This window comes from Lithobates pipiens, unplaced genomic scaffold (genome assembly GCF_037356315.1).
Source record: "Lithobates pipiens isolate NorthernLeopardFrog02 unplaced genomic scaffold, aLitPip1_a1.2 Scaffold_10, whole genome shotgun sequence".
NCBI classification, from domain to species: domain Eukaryota; kingdom Metazoa; phylum Chordata; class Amphibia; order Anura; family Ranidae; genus Lithobates; species Lithobates pipiens.
This window is the reverse complement of record NW_027507686.1, coordinates 166827709-166847285: the sequence shown is the minus strand read 5'-3', so window position 1 is coordinate 166847285 and position 19577 is coordinate 166827709. Positions and strand designations below refer to the sequence as shown.

The 19577-nt window shown below is 43.4% G+C and overlaps 1 protein-coding gene across 2 annotated transcripts in view; it reads right to left on the bottom strand.

Annotated features, from left to right (window-relative positions):
* LOC143935467 (uncharacterized) overlaps positions 1-15865 on the bottom strand; it is an 84115-nt gene extending 68250 nt beyond the window's left edge. For both annotated transcript variants that reach the window (XM_077459370.1, XM_077459378.1), the window contains exon 1: positions 14540-15865. In XM_077459370.1, the coding sequence (XP_077315496.1) occupies positions 14540-15655 (1116 nt within the window). In that variant the 5' untranslated portion in view covers positions 15656-15865. The remainder of the gene's footprint in view (positions 1-14539) is intronic.
* Between the last annotated feature and the right edge of the window lie 3712 nt (positions 15866-19577).

Here is a 19577-nt window from a genome sequence, read left to right as displayed (position 1 = left end):
TCATGGAATGGCCTAGTCAGTCTCCAGACCTTAATTCTATAGAAAATGTATGCAGAGAGCTGAAACTTCGAGTTGCCAAGTGACGGCCAAGAAACCTTAAGGATTTAGAGAAAATCTGTAAAGAAGAGTGGACCAAAATCCCTCCTGAGATTTGTGCAAACCTGGTAACCAACTATAAGAAACATCCGACCTCTGTGCTTGCCAACAATGGTTTTTCCACCAAGTATTAAGTCATGTTTTTCTGGTTGATCAAATACTTATTTTACTCACTGAACTTCAACTCAATTTATAACATTTGTATTGTGTTTTTGTCTGGAGTTTTAGTTGATTTTTTGTCTCTATCATTTAAAATACACCTATGATAAAAATGATAGACCCTTAATTATTTTAAGTGTCAGAACTTACAAAATCTACAGAGGATCAAATAATAATTGTCCCTACTGTATATCTAATATAATGATATTTCTGGGTTCTGAAGCTAAGTGCTTAGATATATAACATTTTCTAGATTCACCTAGTGTAACTTTTTACCAGAACTTTGTATTTGTTGCAGCTTCTGTCTTTCCTAACAGAAAAATAAGCTGTCCTTTATGTGCCTGTTCACGCCAGATGCATTGGGGTGCACTGGGCAACCTTTGCCCAACACAGCCCCAATGTATAGACAAGGCAAAAAGCCTTGTTCCCAATGATGGCATTTTACACCACTGTGCTGCAGTGGTGTGCTATGGCATGCGGTACTTTTTTCCAGCTCAGCATTATGCAATGCAGTTCACCAGATCGCACTAAAATGTGGGCAGTAGAACTGAAAACTATGTAACTTTTTGACATTTCAATAAAGTTTTAACCACTTTCAGACCGGACCATTTTGCTGGTAAATGACCAGAGGTCTTTTTACACTTTGGCACTGCGCTGCTTTAACTGGTAATTGCGCGGTCATGCAATGTTGTACCCAAACAAAATTTGCGTCCTTTTCTTCCCACAAATAGAGCTTTCTTTTGATGGTATTTGATTGCCTCTGCGATTTTTATTTTTTGCGATATAAACGTAAAAAGACCGCAAATTTTGAAAAAAAATGATATTTTCTACTTTTTGTTATTAGAAAAATCCAATAAACTCAATTTTAGTCATACATTTAGGCCAAAATGTATTCAGCCACATGTCTTTGGTAAAAAAAAAGTCAATAATTGTATATTTATTGGTTTGCGCAAAAGTTGTCACATCTACAAACTAAGGTACGTTTTCTGGAATTTACACAGCTTTTAGTTTACGACTGCCTATCTCATTTCTTGAGGTGCTAAATTGGCAGGGCAGTACAAAACCCCCCCAAATGACCCCATTTTGGAAAGTAGACCCCCTAAGGAAATTGATAAGAGGCATGTTGAGCCCATTGAATATTTTATTTTTTTGCCTCAAGCGATTGAATAATGACAAAAAAAAAATATTTTTTTTTTTTTTTCACAAAGTTGTCACTAAATGATATATTGCTCATGCATGCCATGGGCATATGTGAAATGACACCCCAAAATAAATTCTGCTGCTTCTCCTGAGTACGGGGATACCACATATGTGGGACTTTTTGGGAGCCTAGCCGCGTACGGGGCCCCGAAAACCAAGCACCGCCTTCAGGCTTTCTAAGGGCGTAAATTTTTGAGTTCACTTCTCACTACCTATTACAGTTTTGAAGGCCATAAAATGCCAAGATGGCACAAAACCCCCCCAAATGACCCCATTTTAGAAAGTAGACACCCCAAGCTATTTGCTGAGAGGCATGTTGAGTCCATGGAATATTTTATATTTTGCCACAAGTTGCGGGAAAATTACAAACTTTTTTTTTTTTTTTTTCACAAAGTTGTCACTAAATGATATATTGCTCACGCATGCCATGGGCATATGTGAAATGACACCCCAAAATAAATTCTGCTGCTTCTCCTGAGTACGGGGATACCACATATGTGGGACTTTTTGGGAGCCTAGCCGCGTACGGGGCCCCGAAAACCAAGCACCGCCTTCAGGCTTTCTAAGGGCGTTACAGTTTTGAAGGCCATAAAATGCCAAGATGGCACAAACCCCCCCCAAATGACCCCATTTTGGAAAGTAGACACCCCTAAATTTAGGGGTACACTAGTGAGACTAGGTAATAAATGGCGGGTGCCCTGAAACTATAAAAAAATAACTAACCAACCAGCGTCACCTGTAACAGTTATATGGTGATCACTGGTGAAAGGGTTAACTAGGGGGCAATCAGGGGGCTTTATGCGGTAGTATATGGGGGTCCCTGGCGCTATAAAAAGCTGCGGCGAACCTAAATACCTGCCTGCCTAACTAGCGTCACCTGTGACACTAATACAGCGATCAGAAAAACGATCGCTTATTAGGCTGGGTTCACACTGGAGCGATGCGGGAACGCCACGAATGCGCGGCGGGTTCCCGCATCGCATGCCTCCCGGCGGCAGTTCACACTGCCCTATGCGAACTGCTGGGAGTGTCAGTGAAATGTTAATGACACCCCAGATCAGTTCGCATATCGCAGTGCGATCTGCAAACTTGGATCGCATGGTGTGAACACCCATGCGATCCGATTCTGCTGCGGACCAAAAAAAGGGTCCCGTGCGAGTTTGCGGCGGGTGCGACACGAATTCAGCCATACTATCTGTATGGCTGAACTCGAATCGCACAGAGATCGGATGTGATTTGCACTGCAGTGCGGTGCGAATCACATCCGTTCTCATAAACCGCTGCAATGTGAACCCAGCCTTAGTGACACTGGCGACGGGGGGTGATCACGGGGTTAAACCTTTATTGGGGGGTTAGGGGGGTACCTTAGAACTAAAGGGGGCTAACCCTAACTGCCCTAACAGTTATTAGTCACAAATGACACCCGCCGGGTGATCAGGGGGTTAAACCTTTATTAGGTAATAAATGGCGGGTGCCCTGAAACTATAAAAAAATAACTAACCAACCAGCGTCACCTGTAACAGTTATATGGTGATCACTGGTGAAAGGGTTAACTAGGGGGCAATCAGGGGGCTTTATGCGGTAGTATATGGGGGTCCCTGGCGCTATAAAAAGCTGCGGCGAACCTAAATACCTACCTGCCTAACTAGCGTCACCTGTGACACTAATACGGCGATCAGAAAAATGATCGCTTATTAGGCTGGGTTCACACTGGAGCGATGCGGAAACGCCGCGAATCCGCGGCGGGTTCCCGCATCGCATGCCTCCCGGCGGCAGTTCACACTGCCCTATGCGGACTGCTGGGAGTGTCAGTGAAATGTTACTGACACCCCCAGATCAGTTCGCATATCGCAGTGCGATCTGCAAACTCGGATCGCATGGTGTGAACACCCATGCGATCCGATTCTGCTGCGGGCCAAAAAAAGGGTCCCGTGCGAATTTGCGGCGGGTGCGGCGGGTGTGGCGGGTGCGGCGAATGGCTGAACTCGAATCGCACAGAGATCGGATGTGATTTGCACTGCAGTGCGGTGCGAATCACATTCGTTCTCATAAACCGCTGCAATGTGAACCCAGCCTTAGTGACACTGGCGACGGGGGGTGATCACGGGGTTAAACCTTTATTGGGGGGGTTAGGGGGGTACATTAGAACTAAAGGGGGCTAACCCTAACTGCCCTAACAGTTATTACAGTCACAAATGACACCAATGCAAAAAAAAATGACATTGGTGTCACTGTGACTGGGGGGCAGGGGTAATTGGGGGGGGGGTGATCGGGGGGGTGTGAGTGTGCCTGGCATGTTCTACTGTGTGTGTAGAGTGTTGGTGCAACTCACCGATCCGCTCTCCTCCGTGTCGGAACGAAAAATACCGACACGGAGGAGAGAATACATCACTTCCTCTCCTGTGTTTACATTACAGGAGAGGAAGTGATGTCACGGGGGATTCCTATTCGTCGGGAGCGATCGTGTGGGGGTGGCCATGAATGAATGGCTGCCCCCTCGTCCCGGATCGCTCCCGGACGAAAACCGACCGCCGCAGGCACCGGGCGGGGGCCCGATCGGGCCCCCGACCCGCGGGAGGCAAGGGACGTACATGTACGCCAATATGCCTGCCCGTGCCATGCTGTCGACGTACATCGTCGTGCGGCGGTCGGCAACTGGTTAAATAAAGGTTATATTCTGATGCCTTGTTTATGGAGCATCGGCATCGCTGTCTTTATATTGAACACTAGCAGCCATGCATCAATGTATGCTGCTGGTATGAGCCAGCCTTTTGTCTATATTATGCCCCAAACCTGTTAATTGCATTTAAATAAACATGTACAGTGCATTGAAAAAGTATTCATACCCCTTTAAAATTTTCCACATTTTGTCATGTTACAACCAAAAAAACTAAATGTATTTTATTGGGATTTTATGGGACAGACCAACACAATGTGGTACATACAGTATTTGTGAAGTAGAAGAAAAACGATAAATGGTTTTCAATTTTTTTTACAAATAAATGTGTGAAAAGTAGGGGTGTACCTAGAGCATTTGGCACCCAGGGCGGATCCTATATCTGGCACCCAGGGCGGATCCTATATCTGGCACCCCCCCCCCCACTTTAAAATGTAAAAACACCCCACTATGCCACCTGCATACCTCGGCACCTCCAATATCTCTTTGTCACTACCTCTCCACAGCTGCACATCTGGACCTCTTTACATTACGCAGCCCCCCGCAGCTCTGGACCCCTTTACACTATACAGCCCCCGCAACAGGTCTGGACCCCTGCACATTACACAGTCCCCCCCACACTATCTCTGGATCCCTGCACATTAAACAGCCCCCCTTCCCAGCTCTGGACCCCTGCACATTACACAGCCCTCCCACAGCTCTGGGCCCCTGCATATTACACAGCCCCCCCACAGCTCTGGACCCCTGCATATTACACAGCCCCCCCACAGCTCTGGACCCCTGCATATTACACAGCCCCCCCACCCCAGCTCTGGACCCCTGCACATTACACAGCCCCTACCCCAGGTCTGGAACCCTGCACATTACACCACTCCCCCAGCTCTGGACCCCTGCATATTACACATTGCCCCTCCCCCCCAGCTCTGGACCCCTCCATATTACACATTGCCCCCCAGCTCTGGACCCCAGCACATTACACATTGCCACCCCAGCTCTGGATCCCTGCATATTATACATTGTCACCTCCAGGCTCTGGGCCCCTGCATATTACACATTACCCCACACAGCTCTGGACCCCAGCATATTATAAACTCCCCCAGCTCTGTACCCCCTTCCTACCTTACTGAGGCATGCATGCAGAGCTGGAAACACACCATCACTGTACAGAGGGCAAAAACTGCTAGAGTTAATCTTTCATATCAACAAGCTAATGATTGGTTGCTAGGACCACCTAGCAACCAATCACCTGCTGGTTAACTTGAAAAGTTAAGTCCAGCAGTTGCCACATTCTATTCAGCGCTGCTCACGGTCTCTCTCCCCTGCTGCGAGTGGCGCAGAGTGAATCCGACGGCCGGCCCTAGGTGTCAGTCACCCGGGTGCGGTCTGCAACCAGGCACCCTGTCACAGTGCTGCCTGTGCCTGGCGCCCACTGTCACTTGCGGGGGTGCCAGGCTGACACACCCCCTCCCAATGTGTGGCACCCAGGGTGGACCCCCCCATGTTGGTGCGCCACTGGTGAAAAGTGTGATGTGCATTTCTATTCAACCCCCCTGAGTTAATATGGCTTTCATTTAAATGGCTTTCTTTTTGCCACTCTTCCATAAAGGCCAGATTGTAGAGTGCTTTACTAATAGTTGTCTTGTGGACAGATTCTCCCACCTTAGCTGTGGATCTCTGCAGCTCCTCCAGAGTTACCATGGGCCTCTTGGCTGCTTCTCTGATTAATGTCCTTGCTCGGCCTGTCAGTTCAGCTGGATGGCCATGTATTGATAGGTTTGCAGTTGTGCTATACTCTTTCCATTTTCAGATCATGGATTGAACAGTGCTCCATGACATGTTCAAAGCTTGGGATATTTTTTTATAACCTAACTTTGCTTTAAAGTTCTCCACAACCAACTTTATCCCTGGCCTGTCTGGTGTGTTCCTTGGCCTTCATGAGGCTGTTTATTCACTAAGGTTCTCTAACAAACTTCTGAGGGCTTCACAGAACAGCTGTATTTATACTGAGATGAAATTACACACAGGTGGACTCTATTTACTAATTAGGTGACTTCTAAAGGCAATTGGTCCCACTAGATTTTAGACAGGGGTAGTTAGGGGTACTGTTTTGAAAACCAGTTATCATTATCCTTCCACTTCACAATTATGTGCCACTTTGTGTTGGTCTATCAAATAAAATCCCAATAAAATCCTTTTACATTTTTGGTTGTAACATAACAAAATGTGTAAAATGTCACGGAATATAAATACTTTTTCAAGGCCTTGCACTCTCAGAAGGCAGAATGGTCAGTTGTAACTTAGTTTGTACCGAATAGAAATTACCATACAGTATTTTTTATACAATCGTTTTTTTATAGAGGTTCTCTACCTTCCACATTTGCAAACTATGACCTCTGTTTTGCCATTAGAAACATCAAACAGGTCCTCTTTGCTGATTGGTAGGGTGTGTGCTGCAAAATTTTTGTGTCCTCCGTTCTATGATTATTTACATTCCCCAGCCAGATGACCCATGCTGGGGACATGAGAGCCAGCCCTATGAGAGACAGTATCTGATATTTCCTGAGCTGTTTCAAATTTCACAGAATCAGTATATGTTAACAAAAACTCTTTGTTTAACCTCCCTAGCGGTAATCCCGAGTCTGGCTCGGGTTGGGATTTTAGCAACATAAATAGTAGCCCCGAGCCAGACTCGGGATCGCATCGCTGGATACAGGGAGGACACAGGGTGAGTTACTTACCTTGTCCCCTGGATCCAGCGATGTCCTCCGCTCGATTCACACAGTGCCGAATGCCGCCGAGCTCCGTTCCCTGCGACGTTACGGTGCACGGGAGCGGAGATTGGTGCCAAATTAAAAAAACACACAAAACACACACAGTACTGTGATCTTACAGATTACAGTACTGTATAAAAAAATTACACACCCCGTTTTTCCATAGTGGTCTGTCCAGTCCCCTGCATGCACTTTTATATTATAAATACTGTTTTTTCTGCTTGGAATTTGGAGATTGCCCGTAGCAACCAAAAAGTGTCCCTTTATGTCAAAAGTGATTTTAGACCAACTAGAAAACAGTGATAATAAATTATAATCACTTGCAGAATTGAGCGATAGCGATTTGTGGGGAAATTCGTCATCAAACACTAAATCTAATGACAGCGACAATTCTGCAAATGAGAAAATTTCGTGTTTTTGGATTTGATTACATTATTGAATTTTTTTTATTATTATCTATTATATTATAAACTTTATCATACCCGGGATGTCTGCTAGACTCTGGATTGAACAGATTTAAGAGAGTTATTCCTAAGAATTACAGGACTACAATATAAAACGCCAAATTTCCATGCAAAATAATTGTACCGCTTTCCGCACCTAAAACCAGAACTAATCATACCGCCAGGGAGGTTAATAGGATCACCAAATGTATATGTATCTGTATAAGTGTTTTAAAATGAATAAAAAGAGATTGAAAACAAAAGTATCAGATGCACTATTATTATTTAAGGTACTTAAGTCTAAGTCACTGTGAATTTATGGGCGTTATACATTGTACATTCACATTGGTCCCTACACTTAAGGAGCTTACAAACCAAGGTCCCTAACTCACATTCATAAACTAGGGCCAATTTAGACAGAAGCCAATTAGCCTACCAGCATGTCTTTGGAGTGGGCCCACCCAGGCACAGGGAGAGCATGCAGGCTCCAGGCAGGTGGTGTTGTGGTTGGGATTTGAACCAGTGAACCTTTTTGCTGCTAGGTGAGAGTGCTACCCACTACACCACTGTGCAGCCCCACCATTAAAATGAATAATAAATTAATACAAAAATAGATTTTTTTTTTCCATTTTTAAAACAGTGTTTTAAATAGAAAAAAATACGTATCTTTACACCAAGAGTTTTTGTTAATCAACACATACTGATTCTGTTAAATTTGGCCTGGGTATTTAGGCATCAAGGACCTATGGCCAAGATAAGGTTAAGGTGCATTTTAGGTTGGTGTTTTATTGGAAATGGTAAATATTAATTCTGGGATACTGCATCATGTTGTATATGGCTAAAAGATCAGTTAGGGGTACTCATGGACCTTTTATATACCTACCCCTACAGTGGTATCATATTAGAACAATTGGATTAAGAGGCAGAAATCATCCTTCATTGTTCAGATTGCACTGGGGTGATGAAATGCGAGGGCTTATTGGCTGCATTGGGTTATGGGACTATGCGCATCACCTCTGAGCTTCTTACTGCTTTTTTACTGCCTTATTAAAGTAAATATTTTACCTTTTCAAAGATAGATTCAAAAGTATTGGAACACATGTCTTTACATGTACATGAACTTTAACCACTGGGCACTTAAACCCCCTTCCTAACCAGACTAATTTTCAGCTTTCAGGACCGAGGCCTGAGGCGAATCCATAATCTTGAGACATGGGCGTCCGCAGAACTTTTTTCAGGGGGGGGCATCATTTTAGGGTCACCAATGCGCCGCCCCTTTTCAACAATGTCATTATCACATTATCATGGTCAGAGACTGCAAACATAGTACAGTCCCTAGGATAAGTAGTGGATAATGGCCGACAGGCCCTCTTACCAGATCCAGTGAAACTACAGCAGTGATCCCTCCGACTGGACGATCGCTCACTCTGGGTTCCCCGGGGGCGACTCTGGTCAGTAGTGTAGCATGTCTGTACCCGGGCAGTGGCTCAGTCTTTCTCTCTCTCTGGCAGTGCTGGGCAGCGTGCCTCTCTCTGGTGGCGCTGGACAGCATGGCTCTCTGGTGGCTCTGGGCAGTGTGGCTCTCTCTGTCTTCTGCCCAACACACTCCTCATTCTTTGTCCTGTAGCACTCTCTCCCTCAGCTTTTTTCCAGGCTGCAGTCTCTCAATCTCTCTCTTGATCGAGCTGTAGCCTCCTCACTGTGGAAAATGGGGCCGCCAATCTTAGGGACTACATGTCCCGTGATGCTCTCCTCTCCTAGTCTCTTTTGATTGGCCCTCAGTTGTGGCCAATAGGGAAGGAATGGAGTGGACAGGCAGCTGGGCGGGGAACCTGGTGGGAACCTCCCTGATATGATAAAGGGGGGTGACAGGGGGAAACCTGATAGCCTGCAGCTCGCCTTTCTCCTGTCACAGCTCCGCTGAGTTCTCTGCTGGACTGAGCAGGGAAACGAGCCCGCAGTCACATTACACTGATAGGGGCGCTTGACAGAACCTTGATGGTGTCACCCCAATAGTGATGGAACTGTGCTGAATTTAAAGAGGAAGTAAACCCTGATGGGTTTACTTCCTCTTTTTTTCCCTGCAAAGGTAAAGCATAATGGACTACTATGCATCGCATAGTAGCTCATTATGTGTCACTTACCTGACACAGGAGCCAGCGAAGTCGCCGCTGATCCCTGTAGTCCGCCGCGTCCATCTTGCTGGTGGCGTCTCGCAGCTCCGACCAATGACAGCGGCGAAGCCGCGATGACGTCACTCCCGCGCATGCGCACGGGAGTCGCGCCTCGCAGCTCCGCCGCTGTCATACGGCGAGGCCGCGATGACGTCACTCCCGCGCATGCGCACGGGAGTCGACAAATTTGGCAAATCCATTCTTGGACTTGCCGCATTTAGTGCGCATGCGCGCCGCTGTCTACGGCGCATGCGCCGTAGACAGCGGTGCCCATTTTCGGGCAAATATCTCCTAAACCATATAGGTTTAGGAGATATTACTTGGACCTACAGGTAAGCCTTAATCTAGGCTTACCTGTAGGTCAAAGTTGTTTGGAAGGGTTTACTTCCATTTTAAGATCTGATCCCTGATTCCAGGGGGGGGCACTTGACCCCCCTTGCCCCTACCTGCGGACGCCCATGTCTTGAGATTTACCACTAGCAAATCTACCAAACTCCGATTGGTTTCAGCCTTATTCACCGAATACTATACATAAATCTAACGTAATACCTAATCATATAATTTTGTTATATTGATATTATGCTTACATTATGCAGTTGTATCTGCGACTTGCGTATTGTGCACTTTATCTTTTTCTTTTTCATCTTTCAATACAAACAAATGTTTAAAAAAAAAAATGTTCAGCTTTTGGTGCTCTCACATTTTGAATGACAATTACTCAGTCATGCAACACTGTACCCATATGAATTTGTTTTCCTTTTTTTCACACAAATAGAGCTTCCTTTTTGTGGTATTTAATCACCGCTTTTTTTTTTTTTGCGTTTGCGCTCTAAAAGAAAAAAGACTTAAAATTATGTTTAAAAAAAGACATTTTCTTTGTTTCTGTTATATCATTTTGCAAATTAGTCATTTTTCTTCATAAATTTTGGCCACAATTTATACTGCTACATATCTTTGGTAAAAATAACCCAAATTGGTGTATATTATTTGGTCTTTGTGAAAGTTCACAAGCTATGGTGCCAATCTCTAAAAATTGGTCACACCTGAAGTACTGATGGCCTATTTCATTTCTTGAAACCCTAACATGCCAGGAAAGTACAAATACCCCCAAATGACCCATTTTTGGAAAGTAGACATTCCAATGTGTTTAGTAAAAGGCATGGTGAGTTTTTATGAAGTTGACATTTTTTCCCACAATTCTTTGCAAAATAAAGTTTTTTTTTATTTTTTTTCTTCCATAAAATTGTCATATTAGCAGGTTATTTCTCACACACAGCATATGCATACAACAAATTACACCCCAAAACACATTCTGCTACTCCTCCTCAGTATGGTGATACCACATGTGTGAGACTTTTACACAGCGTGGCCATATAGAGAGGTCCAACATGCAGGGAGCACCTTCAGGTGTTCTAGGAGCATAAATTACACATCTAATTTCTCTGATTTCCTGACTACCTCTTACAATTTTGAAGGCCCTGGAGCACAAGGACAATGGAAACGCCCTACAAATGACCCCATTGTGGAAAGAAAACATGCTAACATATAATCTATAAGGCATAATGAGTCTTTTGAACGTGTCATTTTTTTCTACAAGTTTTTGGAAAATGTGTAAAGAAAATAAAAAAGCTTTTTTTTTTTTTTTTTTACACAAAGTTGTCCATTTATACAATATTTCTAACACATAGCATATACATACCAAAAATTACACCCCAAAATTGATTCTCCTACTCTTCCTGAGTATAATGATACCACATGTGGGAGACTTTTCTATAGCATGGCCACATACAGAGGCCCAACTTGCAGGGAGCAGCATCATGTGTTCTAGAGGCATACATTTCTCAAATCTAATTTGACTACCAATTAAACTTTTGTGAGGCACTGTAGTGGCATGGATGAGCATGAATGGGGATGGATGAGCCATGGATGGGGAAGGCTGAGCATGGTTGAGCCATAAATGTGGATGGCTGAGTATGACTGGGTACGGCTGAGTATGGCTGGGTATTGCTGAGTAAGGTTGGGTACGGCTGGGGGTGGATGGGATGGTTAAGCATAGATGAATGGATGAGTATTGCTGAGTGTGGGTGGCGATGAATGGATGAGTATGACAGAGGGATGGCGGAGCATGGATGGAGGGATGAGTTTTGCTGAGTATGGATGGCTGAGCATGGATGGATGAGTATGATAGTGAGATGGCTGAGCATGGATGAGGCTGCAATGGGCACAGAGCAGCGCTGTGGGCACTACAGATCCAGCCCACAGAGCTGCTGCAACCGATCTCTCCCCTCTCCGCTCACACTGTACTGATCCGTACAGATAGGGGTGAGAGGAATCGGACATGACACCAGTTTGTTTACAAGTGATCGCTCCGTCATTTGACGGAGCGATCACGTTGTGAACGTCTGCTGTAGTCGGCCATTTATGGTGATCCGTGATTTGCGAGAGCGCGATTCTGGGAGGATGTCAATGTATGCCCTCCCAGAGTTATCAAGCCAAGCTGTAGCCATCATTTGGCTATGGTCTGGTGGTTACGTGGTTAATGGCACCCCAGTCTTAGTCCATAGGGTTCAGTATTGTTTTGGCCCACCCTTTGCAGCTATAACAGCTTCAACTCATCTGGGAAGGCTGTCCACAAGGTTTAGTAGTGTGTCTATGGGAATGTTTGACCATTCATCCGGAAGCGCATTTTGTGAGGTCAGACACTGATGTGGATGAGAAGGCTTGACTCACAGTCTCAGCTCTAATTCATCCCAAAGGTATTCTATCCAGTTGAGGTCAGGACTCTATGCAGGCCAGTGAAGTTCCTCCACCCCAAACTCACTCATCTATGTCTTTATGGACCCTGCTTTGTGCACTGGTGTGCAGTCATGTTGGAACAGAATGGGGCCATTCCCAAACTGTTTCCACAAAGTTCGGAACAAGAAATTGTCCAAAATATCTTGGTTTGCTAACACCTTAAGAGTTCCCTTTACTGGAACCAAATGTTTTGGACATTAAAGTTTATGTGTGTGTAAAGGCAGGCATCCTGATACTTTTGGTAATATAGTGTATATCTATAAAAGAGCTCAACATAATGTAATATTCATATAAATGGTTGTTAAAATCATTTCTACCTAATTTAAAATAGTAAACGTGCTCATTACATATTCAGGATTTGCTTTAAGCTTTACCATACTAAGGTATGACTTTCCTGCTCCTTTTCTCAATGCTAGTCTAAAGCTGGGATATAGATGATAATTTTTTTTTATCAGCCAGCTGGTTGATCAAAAAAGGATGGATCCCCTATCTACATATTCGAGGCAGATGAAGTTATTCTCCTCACTGTGATATTGTATTCTGATAGTGGGACTCCGCTGCCAGAATAAACTGATCAGCACTGCAGACAATTCCATAGATACTGTAGATCTAAATTCGGTCAGTCGCTGTTTAACCAGCTGGATTTCATTCCATCTATGGCCAGCTTTAGTTTAGTACCCCTGCACTGTCACCCAGTCATACGACCTTCTAATGGACACTATAAGTGGCCATCCGAACACACATTAGGCAGGAATGGCACACTGTTGTCACAATCAGAAGACCCACCCTGACAAATGCCATGCAGGGATTGCTGGAGTGCCTGCATGTAGACAGGAAGTGACTGCATAAGATCAGCAGCACTAGGAAAGTATAAAAAAAGGTGAACACAAGTATTTAAAGAAAAATTGCAATTGTTTTATACAAGCGTGTTAGCAAAGTGAACATAATTCATTTAGGGTTTTTACATCTACTTTAAAGCCCAACTCTAGGGGAAAAAAATCTACCCTTGCTATGAATTCTTTCTCCCGCATTGCAAGGGTTGATTGCTTGTTTAGTCTGGGGGCAGAGAAAGCTTATTTAACCACATTCCACCCAGCCTATAACAAAAGGACAGCTGGGCAGTGGTTTAATAGTTGTGACTGGATATCATATGACCTCCTTCACAACATGCTGCTCATGTGCTTCCCTGGGGGCGCCCAGAGCAGTGATCGGTGGTGCGGTGTGTCGCTATAATGTAGGCTCTTTACCATGTGATCAGCTGTGTCCAATCACAGCTGATCACAGTGTAAATAGGAAGTGCCTGTTATTGGCATTCCTCTACTTACGCTGACAGCGTGTGAGTAGAGGGGAGCCGATAAGTGGCTAAGCTGACAGGCAGGATGTGCAGTGATAATCAGTGCAGTGATTATCAGTGATGCCGCCAGTGCCCACCAGTGATGCCTGCCAGTGCCTCCTCATCAATTCCGCCTATTGGTACTCATTAGTGCTACCCATTAGTGCCCATAAAGGCTGCCCATCAGTGCTGCCTATCAGTGCTGCATATCAGTGCCAGCTAACAGTACCCAAAAGTGCTGCATATTAGTGCCTCCTCATAAGTGCCCGTTAGTGCATCCTCATCAGTGCAGCCTATCATTGCCCATCAGTGAAGGAGAAAAATTACTTATTTACAAAATTTTATAACAGAAACAAAATTTTTGGTCTTTTTTCATTTATTTAGCAAACAGTAAAAAAACTCATTGGTGATTAAATACAACCAAAAGAAAGTTCTATGCGTCTCAAAAAAATGCAAAAAAAATTGTTTGGGTACAGTGTTGCATGGCCGCGCAATTATCATTTAAAATGCGACAGAGCTGAAAGCTGAAAATTGGCCTGGGCAGGAAGGGGGTAAAAGTGCCCAGTATTGACGTGTTAAATATTTACAATACACTTTGCTCCAGCAGACTCCCTCCAGTGCTAAGTAAAGATACTTGTACAGTAACCCCTAGGCATAACAAGTATTTAATCCTCACCCATCTGCAAATATGGTTTATTTTCCTGGGGTCAGGCTTTAAACTCTTCCCAGGATTGTATTTATGTACTGGAATAGCATTATTACAAAGACATTGTAAACTTCAAGTTAATTTTGTTGACAAAAAAAATAACATGCTTTCCTAATGAACATAGCATACAGTATTTATTTACATTATTGTGGTAATTGTTGTCCCTGTTAAATATTCAGCCCACCTTTCCTTTTGGTGCTCCACCTAAGCCATCTTTTTTATCCCTTTCTTTGTGATCCAATGGCTTTCCAACATTTTCCTGTGACAGCCTCCGGCTTGTTCTTCTTGGTTGGTGACCCGTGTTTGAAGAACTTAGGTTTGCATCCTCTCTGTCACATCTGTGTCGTGTTGAGGAGGTCACAGAGTCTGGACTGGTACTCTTATCTCTCCTCCTCCAGGGCTCAGGGGGATCCGCACTCACTTTTGCCTTTGTAGCAGACCCCGTTTTTCCTTTGCCTTTCTTTCTTCCTTCTTGATGTTCTGCTACAGAATTGTGTTGGCTTCTTTTACCTCTGGAACCCAAGCTGTCAGTACTTGAGTTCTTCCACTGGTCACGATTGCCTAGATTCTGCCTTTCTTTAATACCTAAAGAGTTCAGGTTTGATGGGCTTAATACCTGGACAGTTATTTCATCTAGAAAGCGAGAAAATCTCTGCTTCTCTATAGTGACTCGTTTTTTTCCTTTACCTTCTTTCTTCCTTGCTTCCTTTTCCACTAGTGCCTCCATTGATTTAGCTCTTCGGCCACCATTTTTTAAGCCTTTTTTATCCTCTCTTCCACTCTTGTTGTTGGGACATGTCTCCTTTGAATCTCCTGAATGGCTTTTTTTAGCTGACCCTGTTCTACTTCTTACTGGAGACAAATGATCTATTTCTTGTTGGGAAGCTTTTTTAGCATGTAAAGCATCTTGCTTAGAAACAAAATTCCTTTTGTCCTCATTTCCTCTCCCCTTTCCCAGCGATATGTCGTTACAGGAACGTGAATGGGGAGCACGAGAGTTGTATCCTTGAAACTGTCCATGGACTCTGAAATTAGATTCTGATGACCATGGGCTTGAAGAGGAAGAAGCTGAGGAAGAAGACATAGACTCTTTATAGTAATGGTTTCTGGTCCCCTCCCAGCTAGATTTTCCTTTTGAACTGCTCTTGGATGGTCTCTGGCTGCTAGAATGGGGCAGTGGTGTGAAGAACTTCTCCATAACCTCCAGTTTTCCAGCTGCTACTTCAGAAGTACCTTTGTCCTCCCAAGATGTTCTAGTTTCTGGCAGTCTGATTCTTCTTCCCTCTCTCTGAATGCTCATGGTTTCTCAAACTCACTCTGATGACAGTTGAAACCAACAATGTTTAACCTTGCCTCGGATATCTCAATATGAGTAGTGTACTGATGTCTACTGACGTAAGGAATGTTTCACAAAATCACATGGGTGGAAAATGTAACCCAGCAGGCATTAAATGATATTGATTGTTTCAGTGAAACAGTCCTTCAGGCACTGCCAAACTAGGAAGCAATCCATTCCATTACCAAGAGAAATACAAAATGCAACAATCTGTGAATATGTGCTGTGGCGTTTAATCAATAAGCCATAGCGCATGAGTGAGCACATGGCACAGTTACGTAACATCTGAGATGATGAAAGTTTTACAGAAGCAAACAATCATTATAGAGTACTGAACAGTAGTAGTATTGCATACTCTACTATATAGAGTCTGCACTTTTAATTATATAATCAAGTCTGCTAGGTTACAAAAAGGTACAAAATACATTCTGATAAAAATCCTACTACAATAGCTTTTATAAAAATGCTTCTCTGTTTTTCAAACAAATGCATATGATACTGCTGAACACACAAGCCACATTAATATGGAGTTTGGTTTAAAAAAAAAAAAAAAAAGTGCCGTGCAACACAAAGCACAGTACCTAATAGAAGCATGTTGAAGGGACAGCACTATTGGACATCTGGTTAAACTTGGTTTGAATGTATTAGAGTAATAACCATCCATTACTAGTAGGTTTTTTACCTTTCAGAAATGTTCAGAATTGACAGATGCTGATAACTGTGTGGCATATTTTAAAAAGATAAAAGTTGCCAGCACACCTGAAAAAATGCCTTTATTGATACTTGTTCAGTCTGTCATACATCATAGGTGCCACAGAAGATTAAGGGGGTGTTGGCAACATATCTTTTATCTGATTGTTGTGGCATTTTCCACCAGTTGCTCCAGCACCCTACGGTTGGGTCTGGAGCAACTGGTGGAACATGCCACAACAATCAGATAAAAGTTAGTCTGGTGTACAATGGAGATATCATTATGCATATTTTAAAAGCAAATTGCTGTAAAAAATGAAGCCTTGCGATACACAGCATGAACAGCCCAACTGTATGGCACTTTTGTTTTTATCCAGGCATTGCTGTATTGTACCAGTTCCGTCTGTAATCTGGTGGTTCTGCAATATGCATGTTTTAGATGCTTGGGTGCCCAAATGCTCCTAGTATCATAAATGAACTTACCTAATGTAAAGATAATAAGTACTGTACTAGATTTCCTTTGGAACTAATCAGATATATAACTACTGCCCTCCTACTCACCTTGTTGGATGGTCTAGGACAGGGATATGCAATTAGCGGACCTCCAGCTCTTGCAGTACTACAACTCCCATGAGGCATAACAAGAATCTGACAGCATGACACCCTGAGGCAGAGGCATGATGGGACCTGTAGCTTTGCAACAGCTGGAGGTCCGCTAATTGCATATCCCTGGTCTAGGAAAATCTATCTGCAGTGTATTAGAGAATTCAGACTAAAATGAATGAACATTATGACTTGTGTTTCCTTTAAAGCATTAGCAGCTCATGATAGAAGTCTTACCTTTGCTCTCTTTTAGGGTAAACAACCCCCTGTGGATGGTTCTGTACAGGTAGTAAGAGTCTACACTGCATTTCAGATTGCCAACTGGGTGCAACTAAAGTTATTGTATTTCCAGCATCAAATACACAGACAGCATTTTCTGGAAAAAGAGAAAAACTCATTAAACAAAGATAAATCCTGACCTTTCAGACACATATTATCTAGTTCAAGTCTTTCTCTAGCAAGGACATTTTCTATCTCCATAAAACAATAGGTTTGTGCTAGCCAACACAGCCCGTTTCTTCCCCAAGGATTAAGAAACTTTACTACCTAGCAAAACATTGAAGTGAAAGTAGTACTAGCATACGTTCAATCAATTCCTTTCCTCATAATTTATTCAGTTCTGCGAGCTACCAATTAGTGAAGCCAAAGTGACATTGGCCACCCCAGCACCCAAACCAGGGGTAGATAAACCTTGACACTGCAGCTGTGGTGAAACTACAAATCCCATCCTGTCTCTGGAAGTCATGCCTGTGGTTGTCAGTATTGCACTGCCTTATGGGACATATAGTTCCACAACACAAGGTTGCCTACCACTGCTTTAAAGTGAACTGTTTCCCTAAATAAAAACCAGGTGATTGCAGAGCAGATACACTTAGATGTCTAACCATACCCTTTCAGCATCTTCACTGCCCCAAAATCTAGGGCCCTCTGATATGCATATTACAACTTTCTAAGCCTTTGTACACACGGTCGGAGAATCCGTCGGAATGTGTCCTATCGGACCGTGTCGTCGGAAAATCCGACTGTGTGTGGTATGCATCGGACTGATTCCGTCGGAATATCCGTCGGACCCAATTTTCCAACATGTTGGAAATATTTCCCGACCAACTGGGCCGATCGGACATACTCCGATCATGTGTAGAGAACTTTGATCGGACCAAGTGCCACGCATGCTCAGATCAAATTCCTACATCAAAGCTATTGGCTACTAGCCTGAATGTAGTCCCATCGTAACGAAATTACGTCATCACGTTCTGAAAGATCGGATTTTTCGCCAACTTTGTCCGACCGTGTGTATGCAACAGTTTCGGACAAGATCCGACGGGCAAAATCCGACGGATTTGGTTGTGGAAATCTCCGACCGTGTGTACAGGGGCTTAGAGTTTCTCCCTCTTATGCCATGTACACATGACCGGACTTTTCGACAGACTGAATTCCGTCTGACTTTTTCTACAGAGTTTAATAGGGAAGTTCATAGCCAGTAGCCAATAGCTGCCCTAACGTCGGTTTTCGTCCGTTGGAGTAGCATACAATGGATTTTTTTGACTGGACTCGAGTCCGTCGGAAAGATTTGAGACATGTTCTAAATCTAAAGTCTGTCTGATTTTTCTACAGCAAAGGTCCGATGAAGCCCACACGCGGTTCAATTGTCAGACGAATTTGTTCCGTTGGACCTTTGCTGTCGAAAAGTTTGGCCGTGTGTACAAAGCATTACAGACCATTATTGGAGATTAATTCTGCCCTGGGGGAGAGTCAGACCATAATTTACTCACAGATGGTTGAGATTTGCATATCAGCACAGCACAAGTTTCAGGGCTCCCTTGGTGCTAAAGAGATTGATAAACATTTCATTTTGACACCTGAGTGCATCTTCAGTACAATCACTTTTATCTATTTTGTTTTACACAGCTAAATTATTCACTTTCAAAATAAAATAAGGTAAAAATAGAGTTTAACTTAATTGTGAGTGTATTTTATTCATAATAACTTTATACTTGGCTTTACTGCACTGTGGATCATCCCTGCTTGTCGTCCATACGTGATCTTATGAAAAGCGTTGCTATGATTATATGAGAGCTGACTCCCAACTATCCATCACAACCCATTAACAAGGAACAGGTCATCATGATTTGGCTTTGTGTGAGAGCTCCTCAATTAGAGATGCACTACATGCGTGTTTGATCCCTATAATTTGGGATCAACAACGTTTGGTAAGTGGCCATTTTTCTCTTAAGGAGCATTTTAAGCACTTCAGCACAGAGAAGAATATCTTCAGCAAGGAGCACTCATGTCATTGTCACCAATGAATATATTGGTTGCATTCAGAGACTTTTTTTCTTATTTTGTTTATTTTTTCACAATGATCAGCGCTAATATGTTGCTATAATATTTGCTTTATTATATGTTTAATTTTGCACTATATTAAGTATAATATTTCACACAGGAGTATCATAGTTCAACTTTGGATTGATTTGATGTTTCAGTATAAGATTTAAAGGGACAGCACATTTTTGTTTTCTCTTCAAATGGTCCATTCAACACTATGGACTGGCTGGTGTAAACAGACTTGTATCCATTTACACCCGCCTACCTT